The 21,266-nt window shown below is 42.4% G+C and overlaps 1 protein-coding gene across 1 annotated transcript in view; it reads right to left on the bottom strand.

Annotated features, from left to right (window-relative positions):
* Positions 1-21,266, bottom strand: part of tmtc2b (transmembrane O-mannosyltransferase targeting cadherins 2b) — a 93,067-nt gene that overhangs the window by 15,192 nt on the left and 56,609 nt on the right. Inside the window, exons 3-10 of the mRNA XM_053884779.1 lie at positions 17,878-18,712; positions 15,739-15,853; positions 15,146-15,231; positions 12,618-12,802; positions 11,883-11,961; positions 8,732-8,853; positions 1,635-1,716; positions 199-313 (exon numbers count right to left, since the gene is read on the bottom strand). Coding sequence (XP_053740754.1) covers positions 199-313; positions 1,635-1,716; positions 8,732-8,853; positions 11,883-11,961; positions 12,618-12,802; positions 15,146-15,231; positions 15,739-15,853; positions 17,878-18,712 — 1,619 coding nt within the window. The remainder of the gene's footprint in view (positions 1-198; positions 314-1,634; positions 1,717-8,731; positions 8,854-11,882; positions 11,962-12,617; positions 12,803-15,145; positions 15,232-15,738; positions 15,854-17,877; positions 18,713-21,266) is intronic.

The raw sequence follows: 21,266 nt of genomic DNA, 5'->3' as shown, positions 1-21,266 counted from the left end.
TGTTGATGATATATGCTGCACACTGAGCTCCTTAAGTCTTCCCACCCACTTCCATCTTGTTTCCTGCACTCAAGCCCAAAATTATGGACTCCATCTGCACATATTGTAAACATAACAAAAAAGGAGTGGTGTGGAGAAAGTTCATTTTCCAGCACTCCACTTTGAGATATTTCCTCGCAGAGCTTCAGCGAAACTCACCTGAGCATGTGTGCGGCACTGAAAACCACATCGAACTCCCTGCTGTCCAGACGCGCTGCTTTCTCTGCCATCTCTGCGGCTTCCAGGAGCCGGGCTTCTTCCAACAAAAACTGACCTGCGGAGAGCAGCACTGGCGTGAACACACTGGACCAACACGCTGCAGAGATGTTGTTCTTGGCCGGAGCGTGACACTGTGAAACCATAGCCACGCAGCGGCGAGCTATCACTGTGTGGCCATCTTTCAGACCCATTTGTACAGATTAGTGCGCCTTGATAGATGTGTTTGTTCTAGATGAGAACATTTACTTGTGCCTGATAGCGGGCGAGTCAGTCCACCTCTCCAGGGGCTGGGATCAGAGAACTCCAGTGGGGGAAGTAGCTGGTACACTCAGTAAGGGTTTGATTTAGGGAGGAATTATGACACTGTTGACTTTAGTTAGATCCCAGACTGTACCAGGATACGAGGCACCATCTGCACCGCCACATTTTTTCATTAATAACCAAGGATCAACGTGAATACCGTCTTCTGAGGTTTAGTTGAAACTTCATACCAGGACTGAGCACATAAATGCGCCAAACACCTGCGCAGGTATGGAGGGAGATTAATATATCAAAACAAACCGCGCTGTAATAAAAGACGGACGGACCTGCACTGGCCCTCAATAGAGATTACAAAGAAGGTTATACTAGTGAGATGTAGTGATCTAGATCTAGTGAGATGATATGATTCATTTAATTTGATCCATTTCAACAGCCAGGTAAGAAAAACATCATCTCACATTAATAAAAAGATTTTTACGACGAAAAACAACAGGAAAAATAATAGATATAACAGATATATAATAATTCATAACCTCATATTGTTAATGTTCATAAAAATATGACTTTACTGTATATGCAGTTATTCTGAACAATAATTGTCTGATTTAGTCTTATTTCATACATGAAATGCAGCCGTATTTGTCATCATGCAGTGAGAGCACTGTAAAATCTGGAGTAGAGGCGGTGAAAGAGGCGTGAAGGCGGTGACTTGGTGGACAGCTACAGGGTAATTCAAAAGACTGACTGCTCCTGCTCAATGTTTTCAACAGAGTCAGCAGGCAATAATCCAACAGACGCAAACCGCCATTAAACTTAAACACGGAAGACTTTCAACAAAGAAGGACTTGTCTCAGGGACCACACTGGTCACTCCTACACCTGGGTTCCACTGCGCTGCCTGCTGGAATAATCGTGCTTTATATTCACCATCAATCTACAATACAACTTTGAGACAAATTACATTAAGATTCTTAAAAGATGACAGTAGTTTCCTCAGCAAAATAGCTCAGAATATTCAATCTTTTGTTCCTGAAGGTCTTGATCTTGAAGACTTGCAGCCACCTAATGTGAGCGATGAATGCCAAAATGACAAATTCCTGGAAGGCTTGTACTCACCATAATGCATGTAGCAGTTGCCTTTGGTGGGGTCCAGTTGGATGGCCTTCAGGAAGTACCGCTCTGCTTCTGTTTTCTGCCCCTGAAAGTGATGGATTCATTAGACGCAGTTCAAAGTCAAAACACCAGACTGAGCCTCGCAGCCGAAATAACTTTGTGTATACCTCACGTCCCTCTCCAAACCACAGCTATCCCAACAATAAATCCTAATAAAGAGACACGAAACACATGTAGTGCGGCTCCTTCAGTCCTGCTGTCAAAGTGAACAACGTCAGGCCCGGAGCTAAAGAGCAGACGGGGCAAAGGCCCATTCCTTACGCACTTTTATCAGAGAAAATAACACTTCCAGTGGATAACCATGGATTTTCAGTTTGTGTGGGCCTGTCATGTACGGACGAGACCGACAGGAGTAGCTGAGGACTTATATAGAACAGACACAGCTCTGCTTTCTGAACTGTTTACATGCGCACACAAACACTGAGACATTGGCGTCAACGACTCCCACTTATCTCTCTCCTGCTGTCAAACTAAAAACACAACACATCCCATTCAATATTGCAAATATTTGCATCATCTGTTGTGTTTCCATGTGAGTGTGTGTTTGAATAAATAGATTCCACACGGTTAGCAAATGATTTGAATGACTCAAATGAATTTTATGCGTTTGGTTTTTCTTCACACTGAACATGGAGAATCTCATTCCTCGGTGACAGTCCGGGTGTCAGAGAAAGGTTGGGGCAACAAATCTTGAAAGCCCCTCAGATTTTGAAGCATGAAATGTAGACGCTTACTAAATTACTAAAGCATGGTCTGAGCATGGGCTCCATTGCCTAAAATACATGTTGATGTACATGACCTGTAGAGGTGACGCTGATATACTGTGCTTCAAGGAGAGAAACTGTTGTATCCTTATGAGTCAGAGGAGAGGTAGAAGACATGCAGAGGATGCCCCATAACCTCGATAGCTCCATGCCTCCAAAAAATCTGGTCAGATCCAGACCAGTTGCAAAATACTCAATATATGCTGAACGGCTGTTACTGACCATCGAAGCAAATGGTTCTGACCCAATGCCAAAACAGGCATCAAGCAAGGGGCCGCGGCTGAAGGCCCATGTATGCTCCCTTTATGTACAAGATTGTACTCCTTCGTTTCACACAATATCGTCACTGATCACATGCTTCCATGCTTCTATGTGTTCTTTACGTTGGTATTGCTGTTCACCAATATATTCGCCGAGGGAGCAGTTCAGAGTCAAAAGTTTATGACAACAACAAACTTCTAAACAAACATGGTGACTGTGCACAAAAGAGGAAAACGGAGGCAGCATTGTAGGAGGCTGCGGTCAGTGAGGCGGTTAAACGTATCGTGTCTGGAGGATAGAGAAGTTCCACCACTGTCATGAATTTTTCTTTCAAGGACCCGAACTAAGGAGGGTGCTAAGGGAGCTGTGGCCTTCTGGCTCTTTCTGAGAAGGATATACAAGTAACATCCGACATATGACCTGCTCGTCTTACGTCCACCCGTACTTACGACCACGGCCAGCAGATGCTTAATTTTTTTTTGTTTAAATTCAATGTCTGGCACCGCAGCACGTAGCAGCCCGGCAACATGTACGACAGTATCCCAGCATCTCACTCTCACACAGCAATCTACCACTGCAGTGGTACCTACAACCCTCGTGTCGGCTATTTTGAATGGCATTCCACTTGTCCAATCTGTTTTACCGGTCGTAAATCGGATGTTACTTGTGTGTATATATATATATATATATATATATATACAGATGTTACTTGTGTGTTTTTCTCAATTAAAAGCAAATGGAAAGAGGCAGAATTGTCCGGGTACAAAGCCACTACCAATTTGAGACCAACTATTCACACACAAGCTTTGCACTCCAAATGAGTCAAATCAAGTCTCTCCTCTTTAATGTCCATTGTGAGTATTGTTTTCCAATATATAAAAAAAAATCTCACCAGAGAGTCAGTTAATTTTGATTTATCGCTGCTGCAGCCTAAATGAATTCCAATTGCAAGGTTCAACAGAGCGAAGCGAGTGAGCGTGCAACCAAAGCCCAGCGGACCTCTGACAATCTCCGCGGGCATTAAGCAACCAATCAATGATCTCAAAGAGACTGGAGCATCTGGCTGCCAGGCTTACGGCACATCCCTGATCTCAGAGCCACAAATGCTGTCTGATGAACCAACAGCCATCACAAAATCTCCACCAGAACAAAGTCGCAGTAATTGCAGGGAGTTCAGCGTGATTTATAAACCGCCTGTTTAAGTAATAGATGCTATTAATATGGAAATAGATATGGTCTGCTGATGCATAAATATTCAATTAAGAATGAGCACACCAAAGTCGTTCACCCGTAAAGTAAGTAGAGGTAAAGTAGAGGCTCCACATTCATCAAATTCTGAGATTTAAGCAGTAAATATACACATGTGTGGATCCCCATGACGTGTAAGGGAGCTCACAGTGTCCAAGTGGTGATCACGGGTCCAGCATGAAAGGCTCCATCTTTGTGTATTTTGATTCGGGTGTTCACAGATGGACGAAAGTGTGTCTTCGAGAGGCGGCTGGTTTTATAATAACAGACTGTCTCTTTGCTAAACCTCAGAATGAAGTGTTCACTCAGTGAAATCACTTGCAGTTGTGAGCAGATTGAGGAGACGGAGTGTGAAATGTGAAGCGCATTTTCTGGCTCGACACGCCAACGAAACCATCGGGGAAGAAGGTGTTCGGGATACCGTAGAGGTGTCTGGTTGCTTATCGGCGTTGAGAGGGGCTCTTTTGATGGCATCTTAATCTGTTGTTCCACTCAGTGTCAGCACTGTACTTTTCAGCACCTATTGTGAGTGCAGCACTCAATCCGCACCTTCAGCAAAAAAGATTTGTCTAAATACATACCATGGGGAGCTGTAAAGGCCCATGCAAAACAACTTTCGGTTTATATTTTCTGACGTTAACACTGTGAAAACCAGAAGACGTAATCTGATGATAAGAAAAAGTTCCTGGTCCACTGATCACACTGATGCACAAGACACATGGCAGCTAGGATGATAACAACAACAACAAACATGGAGGAATCCCTGAACAAAAGCAAACAAAAGCAGCCTGTTCGCTTTTGTTCAGGGATGTTTTTCGCTACACAATGGCTACTCTACTACTCTGAATGTATTTAAAATTCTTATAAAATTGAAATTCTTATACAAATATTTTTAAGACATTAAAAGATGTAAAATAAGGTGATATAAAAACTTGAATATAGCCACCATCATGATTTATTGTGCTATCATCAAACTGATGCAAAATAAACAAAATATTTTGTTGTCAAATTATAAAAAATAATTTGCCAAGAAGCAAATACATATATATGTTTATGTTTCGTCTACTTATGTTTACAAGCGTAAAAAAAAATCTGTTCTATCATTCCAAACTGTGAGCAGAATGCAAGTCCTCACTTGTTCCATTGGATGGCCACACGATATGATCACTTCTGTTTCCCGTTACGTGTTTGGTCTAATTCGGATGGTTCCCTCGTGAGGATGAAATATCCACCCGTCTGTCACATATGGTGAGTCTATTGGAGCGTGTCTCACACATCAAATCTTGGGATCAGAGCCGATAAAGTGCACATGTCGCTCTGGCTACGAGGGCGCCGAGGTGATTAAGAGTGAAGTCTGAATCATATTAAGTGAAGGAAATGACAAGTTGATGACTGAATCCATTATCTAACACGCCACCGCTCTGATCTGCTGAGTGTGCACAGGTTGGGTCCCAGTCAAGCTCAGAGCAAAGAAAAGACCAAAAGAGAATTCACAATTAACCCTTTTATGACAACTCCGCAGTATATTTTAAACATTTAAGGGACACATTATTAATCATTTTACATTGAATTAAAGTGCGCTTTGTATGGCGCCGTGTTTAGAACCTTAGTGTCTTCACCGGGATGAAGTGAGCAGAAGTGAGAGAAAAAAGGAACGCCAAGCACAAAATCCATGCTGACTGGAGGATGAAAGAGTTTCAGTGGTGAGTGGGCGACGTCCCATAAGGAGTCTGGATCTTGAGGCGTCGGGACTGTCACTTCTCGATAAATATGTGTGGGAATATGGACTTCAAATTCAAGTGTGCAAAGAATGTCTGCTTTTTGGTGATGTAATAACATGAAACAGAATGGGTATGAAAGCACAGAATAAACTCACAAGGTTTAGGAAATGATTTTCTTAACAGTCTCATCATTACTTTGAGAAATTGCCAGGGAGAAAACTGTTGAATAACCACTTTTTTTGTGCTCAATAAAATGGAAAACATTGCAGCACGTCACCAGGAACAAACTCTTGTGTCTAGTAGTCCATCAGTGGAGGAGTTGTCTGCCCCCCAATGTACGTGATTAACTTCCCCGTTCTGCTATATTCTGTCCTTCCCTCCTCCTCCTCCTCAAATCCCCGATGGGTCCACTGGCCTTCTCTCACCCTTCCTTGACCCTTGCTGCCAGGACTTATCACCAACGCATCCCAACGGGACCACAGAACCCCCTGACTGTATCTGAAGTGTCTTCATCACTCATAGTTGATGTGGAAGTAGGAGGATGATAGAAGAGGGGTCTGGTGGGCTTCCTGGACTGGTTTAGATCACCTTTAAATGCTGCTGTCATCAGAAACACAAAACACCCAGAGCAAGGGTGAAAAGCAGCTCATATCTGAAATCAAAACTTCATCATGTCAAACTTCTGTTGTGTGTTCTAACTCAGCCAAGGCTCAGATGAACTCCAGCCTGAACAACATTGCTTTGTTGTATCACTGTGTGGCCCGACACGCTCGCAGGGCTTTAACCCCTCAACAATCCGATATCGCAGGATACCTGGTGTTTCATCCCTTCAGGCCGCAACTCCTCTCCCCCAAAATCAATAACACTTTCTTTAATAAAATGAATTTATTTTCACAGACGACTCCCCTGGAGACCACTTTGCCAACTCTTGAAAGGAGTGCGTTGATCCTGCTGAGTGTTCTGCTGACATGATTTAATTTTAGATCATTTTCAGTGGCCAAGAGCTCCGACGCAGTTTAACTAGCTGCCATTAGTTGCAGCGTCGGGCCGGAGAAGATGGGGAAAATCAATCCAATCCAGTCTGGCACATTGGTTTAATTTAATATAAACACTGCCAGCCCTCATGATAGTTGAGTTATGTGCGGCTGAACACGCCATCACATGTTGACACGGCTTAGCTCCATTAGAATATCATGAAGTTGTGCTTGAAATCTTCATTACAAAACATGACATTTTTATTATAACAGCTTTATTTTTGACACATCATCAAGTGAAACACAGATTTTCTTTAACTCTTTCATGACTATGGGTGAACCTAACAACTGTTCTTCTAGTCTTCAAGTCAGCTGTCAGTTCAAGTTAGTCTAGTCATTGAGCCGAATATGTTGACAAGTCAGCACAGTCTAATTGCTTTTGCTACTTTGTCAAATATTTGATTTTTTATTGTGATTTGAATTTGAGTGCGTTTGTGAAAATGAGTCCAAATTTGGGGTTAAATTGTGCGAGCGAGTGACAACACTGCAGTGTCCATGATACAATTATACACAAGTTGTTGGGATTTATTTGGAATGTAATGGCTGTAGAAAACATTTGTTTTTCAACAGTATCAGTGTTGAGTTTATGACAGTCTAATAACACTTCAAATGGGAGAAAAAAAATGACACAAGCAAACAAAGTGAGGAGATAAATTTGAGCTTATTTTACACACACTACTAGCATTCACTCCTAGCCTCGAATTATTCTGTTTCTCTGCCAAGTGATAAGTACAACATCCAGGCGTTTCTTAGCTGGTGTCGTGGCGATGAAAAGACTCGGTCGCTTACTAACTTCTGCAGCATGATTTGGAGTGAGACGCCTGGTTAAAAATATAAAGCAACACTCCCCAACAAGTGAAAATACTAGTGTTTCCTGACTCATTTCCTGCCTGAAAATCCAGAGCTGCACCAGAATGGTCTTCACCAGAAGGGTGCAGAGATGCGACCCTGGTTCTCTCCTTTCAGACAGTTGTAGGACTAAGTGGCAGTGAAGTTCAGGAGATGACAGGGCAATCACATAATAAAACTTGCCTATAGTGGTGACTTTGGACTCAAACCAAATGTGGGTAAAGTCATTATTTCCACTGGGGAGATGAAAACGGTCAAAGCCAGGAAGAGTCTTCCTGTGGAAATCCACATCCTACTGCTTCAGGCTGTGGACACACATAGTTTTTTTTTGACTGCCCTGAGTGGGGTGTCAGCCGAAGAGGAGACCCCCACCCTTCTGTTGAGGTCATGAACGTCCTTTAATTGCTCTGTTTTCGTTCTGACAGCCGTTTTCCGCTGCTCCACTAAGTTGTTGCTATTCCAGTATCAACTATCTGATCTGTGAGGGAAGACTTCATGACTGCATCATGTGACGTTCGCCGGGTGACCCGACCTTTAACTCCGAGATAGTTCTGCTGGGAGAGTCACGTCTTTTCACTAAGATCATGTCCGCTGCTTAACCCCTGCTGATACCATCTTTGCTCGTCTGCAAACTGGTGACTCTTTTTAGAGCAAGTATCATTTGGGCTTTATCTTTCTTAACCTGATTCTGACCAATGAGACAACAATCTTCACCCTCAGGGTCAGAAATGCAGCAGTGATTTACCATTCTGATTGGGAAACAGATGATAAAATGTAGAAATGGAAAGAGCATGAGGTCCACAGATACATCCGGAAAACACCATTAAAAGAAACAGGAGATTCCTCTAACTCAATGAACCAGATGTGTGAAGGTGGTGGGATGAGGATCAGGTCATCTAAATCTAAAACCATGATTCTTGAAAAATAGTGTCTTTCCGATGTGGAGAACATCTTGGGGTCCACAAGTGAGAGAATGGCGTAGCAATAAACTGGTTTGTTCTGGGGCAAAGCATTTACCAAGAGATCTACATCTTTATTTGCACCGATTTTGCTTTGGTTAGTAATTTAAAGAACAAGATCACAAGTCAGAATAAGTTTGCTCAGGCTGGACCTTTGCTTAGTGTAATATGTTCAGAACTTTTTGATGAGAAAAAATGCCTTACTGTCATTGCCAGGAGTTTGCCATAGGTGAGGTGCGCAGGAATGTGGTCCGGCTTGGCTCTGAGGGATTCTCGGTACCAGTGTTCAGCTTCAGTCAGTTTGTTTAGTCTCACGTAGGCCTCTCCTGTGAGAGCAGAGAGAGTGTTGAGTCAAAGGGCACGCTGTCAGAGGTTAAGAAACCACACATCTGCCTATTGTCCTGCCGAGGATTTCCTCCACAGATGGTCCAAAACGAGAATCATGAGGCATGAAACCTCAAACCAAAAGCTTCACTGTCCATTAATTGTGTATAACATCTGAATGGAGATTTGTTTCGACGTTCAAGAGGAGTGTCATGTCAGATTAAAATATCAAAACAAAGGGCATTAACATTAATCATTCAAGTCTGAGGAAACCTCTCACTGGTGGGATTAGAAGGACTCTATGCGAATATCTATTTCACTCTTCCTCATCTGTCATGCATCATACGATAGCTCCCCCAGCACCCGCGCCCACCCCCGTTTGCAAACACCTGGAAAAACAGTGACCGACCTTTCAAAGCTGTCCAATAACAGCTGTATTATTGCAGGAATTTGACAAGTTTGGCTCGTAATTTTACACAACACTGTTCACGTCGGTCGGAATCTGATTCAAGAAAAATATCTTTTAACATGGTTTTTTAATGAGCCACAGTTGTATTGACTAAAGCGGGATGAAACTTTAACCCTGAGGAATTAGACGAAATTACTCCGCTGATAAGAAGCACTGACAACATCAACATTAGTGAATATCAACACACCCTTATGGACGATCTTATCGCTATAGCGTGCAAAAGAAGTTCATTTCGTAACGCACCATCAAAGAATCAACTCAATGGCCCCGATGGGATGTTAAATAACACAGTAGATTGTGTTTTAAAGAGATATAAATCATAAATGATATTGGCTTTAGATTAAATGTGTAGTGTGAGGGTGAAACCTTTTCCATCAGAACTGCGTGCAGCCACGTCCTTACAGTTGTACCTTATAAGTCCGTCTGACTTCTATTGTGTTGAACCCATTTCACACCACCCTCTGTTCCACAATAGCAGTTTTCAAGGTGACTAACTAAGAGGCATCATAGCAGCCACGACTCATCTGACTTTTGTGTCAGACACTCTCCGCCACTAGCAGGCACCGCGACTAAAATGCCACATCATTTGGCATCAGCGGCGTTCTTCCGTTTGTGGAAACACGCACTATGTGGACTGTATATGTGCTCCTCTCTCAAGTTCCAGCGAAATCATTTCAACTTTTATTTCGTGCTTGACTCTCACTCACAGTGTGTTGCATGCGCCGGTTGTCCTCCCACACACTGTGTCGTAGAGGTCACAGTTGGAATGACCAAGTCACGTCAACAGTGCAACTTCGAATGAAGCTGATGTTCCTCTTACTTGACCACAAACCCTCATGCATGGTCGCTGTTTCTCTCAATACACACTTCGTAAAGTGAGCGGTGGAATTGTTCCAGGTGATGAAACTATTTTTTTTGCAGTGCTTTGTTTCAATTCTACCATTTTGCAAAACACAACCTGCACAACACTTCACTCTGTGCTTTTCATATCGCAAAATAGATACGACACGAACATCGTTCAGCCCTATTACCATAGATACCAAGCGACACAAAGCGGAAGCCACCCCATGGTTGAACCCTAACCCCAACCTCCATCATTCTATTACATGATGCCAACGGCATCAAGATATGCCGCGTAGGGCAGGACATGTGCAACAAGGGATTCATACTGAAGGGAGAAGAAGCACTTGACAAATGCAAAGTACTTCTATCAGACATTTAGGGCCGCAGTGATTTGTCGACAGCAGTAAGCGAACCCCGAAGTACCCATGGAATCGGATTCTCTGAGTCCAAGTGTGTATAACATTTCTTCTAGTGGAATTGTGTTCTTTTCAATTCCATTCCAAAAAATTCCAAAGCCAAAATTTTTATTATTATGAAAAAAGGTCAAAGCTGCTCCACATCTCTGGTGTCTTGAGCCAGGTCTGTTCAGCTGCCTGCTTACATGCGCCTACTTTGACAACCAAAAACTACAACCTGTATAAAAATGTGGATAAATCGCTGTTAGTAGTCGAGGTTCTGCTCCTCTGGCAGTCGAGATCCTGCTCTCGATAAAAACAGATTGAGGCTGAATTGGAAATGGCACGCTGCCTCACGGACGTACAGGCTCAGTCGTGAAACGTTGATTGCACCTTTCATCGCCATTCTGACATAATCTTGGTAGCTCTGTCAGACTCCATTTTGCCAAAATATTAAATAAGCCGCAGCGTTGCCAACTGGAGATGACGGAGCGTGTGAGGCTTGAGTGTGGGAAGAGCAGAAGGAGAGAGAACACGATAATGACCTCAGAGCAGCTGCTGTTCAGCTGGAACCCGGCAAGTCGACCCGTTTCTGGTCATGAAAAATAAATTAAGTCTGTTTAAAAATGTGGTTGATCAAAATGGCAAGACCACACTCAGGCCGAGAACCAAATGGCAATATATTACCATTACAGCAACTAACAAGGGAGTTTGAACAGTAACAGACTAGTGCTGGTGCAAACCTGATGAGTAGAAGGAAGTAAGTCAGGAAGACGCACAACTGTTATCTAAAACATCACCACAGTCTTTGGAAACGTCGCAGTAATTACTGAGGATGAATAATTCAGAGGAAATAAATAAGGCGCTCCGAAAACATGAATAAATACATGTCAAGTGGTCGGCGTCTCAAAGATACTTGAATGAAAAGTGAGTGTTAATTTTTAGAGTAGTTTTTGAAATCATTCAAACCAAAGAAAAGATATCATTAAATATCTAAAATGGAAATTGGGAATGATAAATGAACAATTTCCAATGGCAGGATTAGTTTAAAAGGTATCTTAAAAGGTAGTTCCGCTATTATTACTTATAGTATTCAACATATTTCACTACAAATAGCAGCCCTGAAAATTTAAATATTAAGCAAATTTCTCTTCTCTGCCGTTATTATCGTGACAACGATCGAACTCCAACTATGGTTATTTTAAGAAATTCTGGCTCTTCAATCTCCAGAACTCAGCTCGACCACAGAGCTGATTATTAGAGAGCATCCCTTTGCTTCAAAAAAAAAAAAAAAACAGAGACTGTTTTCATCATGGAATCTTACCCATCATGTTGTAAAGGCTCTGTGGAGCAAATTGTCTTGGCATTTTCTGTATCGCCTCCTTAAACACAGAGAGGGCCTCCTGTGAATAAAGCATAGAAAAAAAAAAGAGACGGTGTGAGATGTTTGCTTTTAAGGAGGGGAGCGACCCCACCAGAGAAAGCGGCGCTCGGGTAACTACTCATTCCTCCCCAGCAGCCGGAGCCTTGACATTGTGAATAAGAAGCGTGGAATTGGGGGCTGCTGGCAGGCTGGTTCAGACAGAACCAGGCAGAAGGGGTCTATCCTCTGTGTCATGGCTGTTAGGGAGACGAGAGCTGTGTTGCGTATTGACCTCTGCTTCCATAGATCCGAAGTCCAGCAATCCGCTGCAGAATTCCTCGTAGATTACATGGTCAAAGGCGCTGGAACCAGTTTAATGCTGCACCGAGTGCTGCGGTAAGAGGTCTAAGAGAGTGGGGCTCCTCTCTCCTCTCACGGCATGCAACAATTTATAAAGGCCTTTATTGAATCTGCGGCAGCCTTCAGCACCAGTTCTAAATAAATGTGTTGCACTTGAAAAACAGTAACTTCAGTCACAAGCCTGTGAACTCTCCGGGGCGCGTAAGAAAGAGAATTTGTTCTAATAGCCTGAGGTCCATTTGCTCAAAGAGCCGCGTCTCCAGGGAAATCACCAACTATGTCCATGTTAAAGCGCCTCTTTCTGAAGTGTTTTACATCACGTCAAGTCAACATTACCTCCTGATGTCCCTGCTCATGAAGCTGCTTCCCCAAATTGTACAGACAGCTGGTGACGGAGCTCTTGTGAGCGTGAGGGTCCTTCAGGTTCTCATCTGGGATGTCAGCACAGGTCAAGAAGGTCCGCTTGGACTCATCCAGACGACCTTGATTCATCAGGATGATTCCCGTGTTCAAGTAGGCAGCTGGTGATAGAACAGAACCATAAATCACCTGAGGTGGGAGTGGACTACTGCAGAATTATAAGTGTGAGAAATCCCGGTGAAATTTAACAACATCACCTTCACCTTTTTGATTCTTTTACACATGTGAGGTCTCTGCTTTGCTTTACTGCCTCTCTCTTCTTAATCCCCAGGTTGAGTTAAATTTAATTGCACCAGTCACTTTACCTGACTCGGCCCGTTCATCAGATTTTACTGCTTCTGCGGATTCTACCCAAAAAAAGACTCCTGAGGGAGCAAGCTGAAGACTACATCATTCTCTCATACCATTTAACCAAGAGTGTAAGTGCTCCAGACAAGTCACAGAAACTGAGACGCCAATTAATCTGAAGGCGCTCGGTGAAAGATTGCTGTGAAATAGTGAGCTTCTTCACATGCTTTGTTTCTTTATATTCCCACTCCAGACTATTGGAATCAGATGCTTGAAATGATACAAGCTGAAGATTTCCCATCTGGTGCTTAAATACCAGAATAACTTAATTTACAGAAATGCTCTCGAATTCAAGTGGCATAACTTGAAAATATATATTGGAATTAAACTGTGAGTTTAGAAAACACAGCAAATGATATCTTTTGCAGTAAAAAAAAACATTTATTTTAATGCTTTTTAAAAAAAAGCAATGTTTCCAGTCATGGCATTATAGAATACCGATCACAACTGACTTGAATCTGGACTAGTTGCGTACATCTGGAAAGTCAAACTCAACAGGGCCAAAGTGTCAAACACAAACCAAGAAAGTCTATTTGTAGAAGTCTATAATGAGCAACAGAAAGTAACCAGACTCCATTTAATTTCTTGCAAATTTTTAGGGTTCCAGATAAATTAAAAACATTTACATTTTATTTTTGCGATAAAACAGACACTGGGATCTTCAAGGGTTGCGATATCAATCTGAATTTTTACAATTAATTTTGAGATGTGTGTGTTTAAAATAGGAATCGAAATTTGGATGATTTGAACGACGTGGAAAAAACATGAAATTGAATTAAATCAGTTTTGCCTCTTACTATGGTATGGTACCCTCTCTAGCACAGTACTGCGTCGCCCCCTCATCACCCTTGACAAGGAACTCACCATGAGAAAACTAAGCAACACTAGTATGTTGGGTTCTGAGAGCGATACAAGTGAATCATTTCAAGTGCTTGGACACTGCACCAGTACAGACTTCCTGGTTTCTTTAGAAATGAAAACTAAGAAGTCTAAACAGTTGAAAAATATGTGGTACTTGGAAGAACTAAACTCACTACCTGACGCTTGTTCCACTCATTTTTAGACTGACACAGATTGTGAATCTACTGCTTTCATTTTGACAATCATAAACTTTGCCATGAAGGACCAGAGTGCAACAAACAGTGTCGAGAATTTAGCCTGACCTTTGCTGGCCTCCAGGGGGATTATTTGGTAAATATGTTTTTTTTTCTCTTGCAAGTCAATTAATCAATACGCTGCCTGCGGGTAATGAGTCTCAGTGGAACCGGGCCTCCAAACAAATTGGGCTCGAGGATGAAATGAAGGCGACTGGGGAGGGACTGATCCCGTCCATCTTCAGGACTAGCTGACTGAAATTTGGGTGAACAGTACAGGAGGCCACTGTTTTGGCAGGGTATTACTCTCCTGCAGCATTGGCTTATTTGAGAAAAAGGTTAATTGGGGTCTGACTTACCGATTGCATCATCTGAAATCCAAGAGTGAATTCATTTAAAAGGCCAAGTCAATATGTCAGCCTTAACTAGTCTGGAATCAATATCATCATCGGCGCCAGACTCAGTAAGTTGGAACTTAAAAACGTCATGTTAGCATATGAGCATTTGCACTTAAAAAAAACACTCCCACTCTCCTATTCAGCCTCCAACTGTCATCTGCCACTTCAATTCATTCAGCTGGTTATCAGCTCCGGCAGACTTGGATAATTGTGATCTGAATGGAAACTCTCAAGTCAAGCCGCACTCTGGATGAGGGCTTGAATTGAAGCTTGTGTGAAAGGATGGGTGTTAAAGACATTATCTGCCACCGACTGATAGCTGGGACAATGGGAGCTAATTCACTGCTTGATCAGGTAAAAGTGGGAGCCATTTTGAAAGAAGAAAGAATTGATCACTGGAGACACCATGACTTTGCTCGATACATGACTTGTACTGGAGCCTGACGCTTCATGTTGAGGCAAATCAGCCGTACACCCGCTGCCCTTCGCCACCTACCACTCTCCCCTCGCATAACCGCGGCCTGAGTTCAGTGTTGCCTGGAAACAGTGCAGCCAGGACCACAAGAGCTGGAGACAGTCAATAAAAAAGAAGAGCTGTACTTACAGGCCAGTGTTGGCCGGCTACCAATGGCCAGCTTGTAGTAATGGAGGGCCTCCGAGAACTTGTTGCTCTCCTGCAGCAGCAATCCACTGGAACAGAGGTCGACACAAAGAAAGTCTTCACACTGCTCTGAGACTTAATCCTCAAAGGCAGTCAATCTAGCTGGTTATTAAATGGATCCCATGAGGTAATAGAAACGAAGCCTAGAGATATGATGGAATCGCTTTTTAAAATCCTTTAAAAAGATTTTTCAACCATCCTATTTGTGATTTTTCAAAGTTCTCATTCAGTCATCTATCAAAATATCATTGACGAGAATGCGATTTAATTCACACTTAATAAACAATTAATAAACCAAAACCAGTTGGAGTTGCGTGAACGTGTGTACCATAAATAAACAACTTTGTATGCGTTTTAGCAGCTTATTAATATGCAATTAACCATTAAAAACAACTTTTTGTGTCTCATTACACCTGACTACATGTTATCCAGGATTGGTCACCAATATTTCCATCTAAACAACATCATAACTACTGGCTTTTGACCATAAATAAGCAAGTAATTGTTATGGTAATGTGACAAGGAAACAAACTCACAGGTTGTAAAGCATGTCGGCCATGTTGCTGCGGAAATAGAGGGCATTTCTGTACGCCTGTTCGGCCTCCTCCATCTTGCCCTGGCTCTTCAGCACATTGCCCAGGTTGCCCCACGCTGTTTGAAAAACATCAGAAACAGTGTTTTCATACAAAGAATGCAGATGAAGATGTTTCCTATGTAAATGCTCACTTCCTTTAATAGAGACTAAATGGAAGGATCTGTTTGCTTTGAACCTCCATTATTCCATTTTAAGGTGTGTAAAGATGTAAATAGAGCAATAGAGAAGCCAGTCTAGTAAGTTTTGCAGCGACTGAAGCTGTTATGATTTATGACGTATATGTGGTTCATTTATTTTTTTATTTTGTACACAGCACGCTGTTGGCTGAAGGATGAGACCCAAAAATTGAAGCAAGATGTTCAGTATATTAGGTGCTGATTCGCACAGTGAGGTGGTAGTTGATGAGCTACCAAGCACGCTGCCTTTAATAGAGACTAAACGTATATATATATATATATATAAAACAACTACATCCATATTTTAAACATGCATGACTGTGAGGACATTTAGACACTATAAATAAGAGGTTAAATAGCACCATAAGTTCAAGAAGATGCTGAGTGATAAGGCAATAAATCACCATGTACAGTACATTGTTATTTGACCTCAGTGCTAGTTATTGAAGCATCCGTAATGTAAACAATAGAAAAAACAGTGTGACAGTTGACAAACAAAATGTACTCAATATTAAGGTGTAGCATAGCCCACTCCGGAGACAAGAGAGAATGCACACGCTATATTTTTCACTGGCACGTCTTCATTGTCATCAGTCAGATTCAGAACACGGTGACCTTTTTGTCTGTGATTTTCGGCCAGCCCCAATGCAAAGTTGAACATCACAAAAGGCAATGGTCGTGAAAAGTTGAAAACAGAAGAGGATAATGTGCCAATAATTATTAGAGGGTAAAGAGATTTCTGTTTGGAAATTGAAGTCTGAGGTAGGCGTGGTTCAATACTGTTTTTTTATGAACTGAAGTCACAAACGTTCTGGGGATTTTGACATCCAAAACCGAATTTTGTTTAAGGTTAGGCTTATAACTTTCTATAATCATGTGCACATTCAAGAACGGAGCGCTGTCCAATTCCACAAATCTGCCCGTGATCATGTTTGCTTCTCTTCAAATCTGGTACCGGCTGTAATGAGTCTACGACATTGCTTTAGCTCTGTTCAGGCCGGGACTCTGCCAAAACAAACAGCTGTCATGCCTCAGCTCCTCTGCAGAATCTGAAAGGGAAATTAGATAGCACAACATGTCCTGCTGTTGCCCTGCAAGTCTGCAGTCAGCTTCTCTTTAGGGGTAACTTGTTCGGACGGAAATCGTTGTGATTTTGAACCAAGGCTGAATGTTCGCTAGAGGTGCCGCTCAAAGCCAGCATCAGCGACCTCACAAATAACAGGACACGTGATGTAGATGTCCCGCAGAGCTTTTTGAAACTCCAGAAATCTTTTTTGAAGAATCCTGCTGTCCTTGAAAAGTCAACGATTCACCAATTTTGGGGAGTCAAAAGGTTTAAAAGGCTGGATAGACAAACAAAGGACAGAGATTTCTGTGTACCATCTTAAAGGATATGCAACACTTTAGAACAAGTTTTGAAAACGGGGTCCTGCATGGTGCCCGATTAATGATGAAAACAAACTCAGCAATGTTCTGAACATGCTTCATGCTGCCAATGAATATAAACTCATCACATCACAACAATGAAGTTACAGGTGTTTTGTTTACATTAGAGCACTCAATGCACTCTTTTAAACTGTTTACAACTGTGTATATTCCCAGCACTTTGCTCTGGTGACACTGGCTGTGGAGGTGGAGCTCTGGGAACACCTGGGTGAAATACACATGGGTGAAAACCACCAATGGATTGAGCACTTTAACGTAAATAGAACACTTGTAATTTCAGTGTTCTGATATCTTGACAGCAAAAAGCACCTATTCCTGTAAAAATCTATATATTAGCAGAGACAAGGTGGCTTGTAGAGTGGAAATTATGGTGTATTCAAAGAGCAAAACCAAAATTGCTCTCCTAAAATTTGACGTAAAAATCTACTACTGTTACTCTGATGTTGTTTCCAGCTTACCTTTAGCAGGATTGACAGAAATCCCTGACTTGTAGAGCATCTCCTCGTTCTCCCAGTCTTTGTTCCTCAAGACTGTTTTAGCACCAAATAGGAGAACAAGTGCGAAACTGCAGTAAACCAAGAGAGTCCTCGAAGACCGGCGCCGCAGTCTAATGCAGAGCGACCTCACGCCCACGGCTACCAACAAGCAAAAACCCATGCTCGGGATGTACAGTACTCTTTCTGCGATGACAAAACCAACGTAGAAAAACAGGTTTGTCGCAGGGAGAAAGGGAAACGCCAACAGGCCTAAAGAGAACACCACGACATTCTCAGTGGTCGGTAAAGTTGTCCTGCTGTCGTAGTGATTTTTAGTACCATTCTGTGTGTGGTTAACGTGTGTGTTTGTGTGGTTTAACGGTTCATGCTCATGGTAACTGTGTCCATTGCTATTTCCATTCCGGCCATTGGTGTAGTGGTGAACTTTGCCGTTTGTTTCCTTCCCCTTGGACCTCCGTGGCGTCCTCAAGCAGAACCAGGCCAGCAGCAGCAATCCAAAGTAGAAAAAAAACGTATGGATATTCCTCCAGTCTGCGAAGGTCCTGATCAAAGGCAGGGTGTCCATCGACCAATCAAAGCTGAGGGTGTCCGGGCAGAGGAGCAGCCAAAAGTTCATAGCTGGTAGATAGAAAAAGGTTAAAGTCCTGGTCAGTAAGGACGGGGAGTCTGCTGCCGGGTTGTCCGAGTTGGAGAAGTTTGGGGGTTTATTTCCCATCCAGTAGAAGCGGCAGGCCAACAGGACGGCTCCCCACGACGCCAGCAAAAAAACATTGAGCAGCAGGTGGAGGTTATTTCTCTGAAACACACACAGATCAAACACTGGCAGTGAGTGGAAAGACACAAATCTTGGCATCTGAAAATATATTCTCCTGCAATTAAACACTTTCATCAGGACTATTTCTAAATGCGGTCAAGACCCGACCACTGGCTCAATGAACCTCGCAGACATCTTAGCGCTTGGCTCTCTTGCAGTCCTTTGTGTGCATTGATCTGCAAGCCCACACTCTGGAGGTTCTCTAAGAAGAGTGCGCTAATGTGTAGAGGCAACTCTATAAAACCACAAGATTTCCAGACGCAAACAAAAAGCTAGCTCTCCAGTTTATTGTTACTTCTGAGGTCTGGAAGTGATGGTGGAAAATATCATATTTGGTAAATAAATAAAAAAATGTTTGATTAGAAATTTTTTTATCTCACAGATGCTGAGTCCTGTTTATACACAGTTGAAGCCTGATAAGTGGGGAACAGAAATATGGGTGATTGTTTTTTGCCACATTGTTTGATGACCATCATTCTTCACTATTTTTACAGAGTTGTAGACACATAGTTAATATACATTTAACAAAACCAATTAAATTCAGAAAATATTGAAATATCAGAATATATGAAGAATCTCCACTCAACAAATGCAGAAAAATGCAACAGTCCAATCTTGAACAACAAAGAAAATTAGGAAAAATAAATACACTATGACAACATCAAGGCAATCTCTATTCAGCACAGTGGGAGTCGCACAAACTGACGTAATGCAAAGAGTCGTTTAGCAAGGTGGCGAAGGCTACAAACAAACTCCATGATCCTCAGCAAATGTCAACAACAAATGACCAGTCTCATAGGTCAGATGAAAAAATGTACTCCATTTTGGTTCATCGGTGGGATTTGCCACCTGTGGTGGTCAGACCGGAGAGGTAGCTTGACCAGACATTTTCCAAAATCCAAAAATAGTGATGGTATAATCACACAGTTCTAGTGATAAGGCACTGGAAGCTACTAAAGCAGCGGACAATGTGTCTATTAATATGCAACCAGAAGACAAATAAGCTCATGGCCTATGCTCTCTGCCACGCTGATTCTCAACCAAAAGCTTTGTGCACACGACAGGTTACACCACTGATGCAGGCTATTGAAAGTCAACATAGTTGTACAGTTCCACAGCCAGTTTCCTGTCATATTTCAGTTGACACTGAAGTCATAGGATGGATGCAAAGCTCGTCACCTTGTCTTTGTCTTCCTGCACTTCCCATCAGGACTCTCCACAGCCAGTCCACCTCATTCACCTTATCTTCGTCATTCCTCCTAGCCCCAGAGGATGTCCTCCTACACCACATCCATCAGTCTCACTGGTCGTCTTCCATCATATTTTGACTTATTTTGCACACCATTACATATATCGTTTTACAGCATAGCAGTAGCCAGCAGCTTCGACGTGACTAAAAGGAATAGCTGATGCTGCATAATGAGCGCCACACTCAATCCCATCTGTTCCTACTTGTGTTTCCCCAGTCATCTAAGGTGAAGGAATGACAAGCCGCTCTCATTACCCCAGAAACACTTAGTGTTTATGTAAAAAGTGTAATTCAACAGCATGATTTTCTGACTCAGCACATTTCACCACACACTTTTTGGACTTACAAACGCAAACAAGTCACCATATTCATTGTATTACTTGATACTCAACAGTTTGGAGAAATATGTCTGGAAAAATTAAAATATGTGCGAGAGTTTTTAGGGAAGAATGAAGACACATATATGCCAAGCAGGGTGTCGGGTTTTTGATTGATGTAATTTTGGAGAAGTGTGCAGGGCTTTCCACTACTCCTGTTCGTGCACAGCAACAAAGATCAGCTTGCCACGAAAGCATAAACACGTTACATTTTCTTACGGACAATATAATCTCATTTAAACTATTTTAATAGATTGAAATAGTCTGTCGATATAAAGTATACATTTAGTTTTTGATCAGAATTCCATTCCAGTTCACGATTATCCTAGAGTAGACAACATCCTTCCAGCTACTACTTCTCTGCGCCTCCTCATGCTGCAGGGAACAAACACATAACCTGTGATCATAAACCTTCAACCACCGCTGCTGAAGGCAAAACCATTGATTTCCTCTCATGTCTACTGTCTCATACAGATTTTACCATTGGAAAGCGACGTCTCTAACCCAGGGGCCAGTGACTGAAGGCGAATATCTCCTGAAAGGTCTGCTGAGGCGCAACACGTCTTTAATCCAGTTTAGGCGAGCTGTGTTTGTACGGGTTTCCTGCACACACTCCGATATCCTCCCACAGTCTGAAAGCTTACCGGCATTAATGGAAGACTCTAAATTGTCCGTCGGCGTGTGTGAATGGCTGTCAATCTAAGTGTGACCTGCCCCCCACCTTTCACCCCGCGTAGCTGGGATAACATCCCACTCCTGAGTTAAGGGAATACATGGAAAAGGAATGAAGGATTTTGTACAGACAATTAAATTCATTTTATCCCATCAAAATCTACTCAACAATTATTCCGACGTACAGTAACTACCAGGCAGCTTGACAGCAAAAATAAATCAGAAGAGTGATGCGCTG

This window comes from Synchiropus splendidus, chromosome 14 (genome assembly GCF_027744825.2).
Source record: "Synchiropus splendidus isolate RoL2022-P1 chromosome 14, RoL_Sspl_1.0, whole genome shotgun sequence".
NCBI classification, from domain to species: domain Eukaryota; kingdom Metazoa; phylum Chordata; class Actinopteri; order Syngnathiformes; family Callionymidae; genus Synchiropus; species Synchiropus splendidus.
This window is presented reverse-complemented; position numbering and strand designations above follow the sequence as displayed.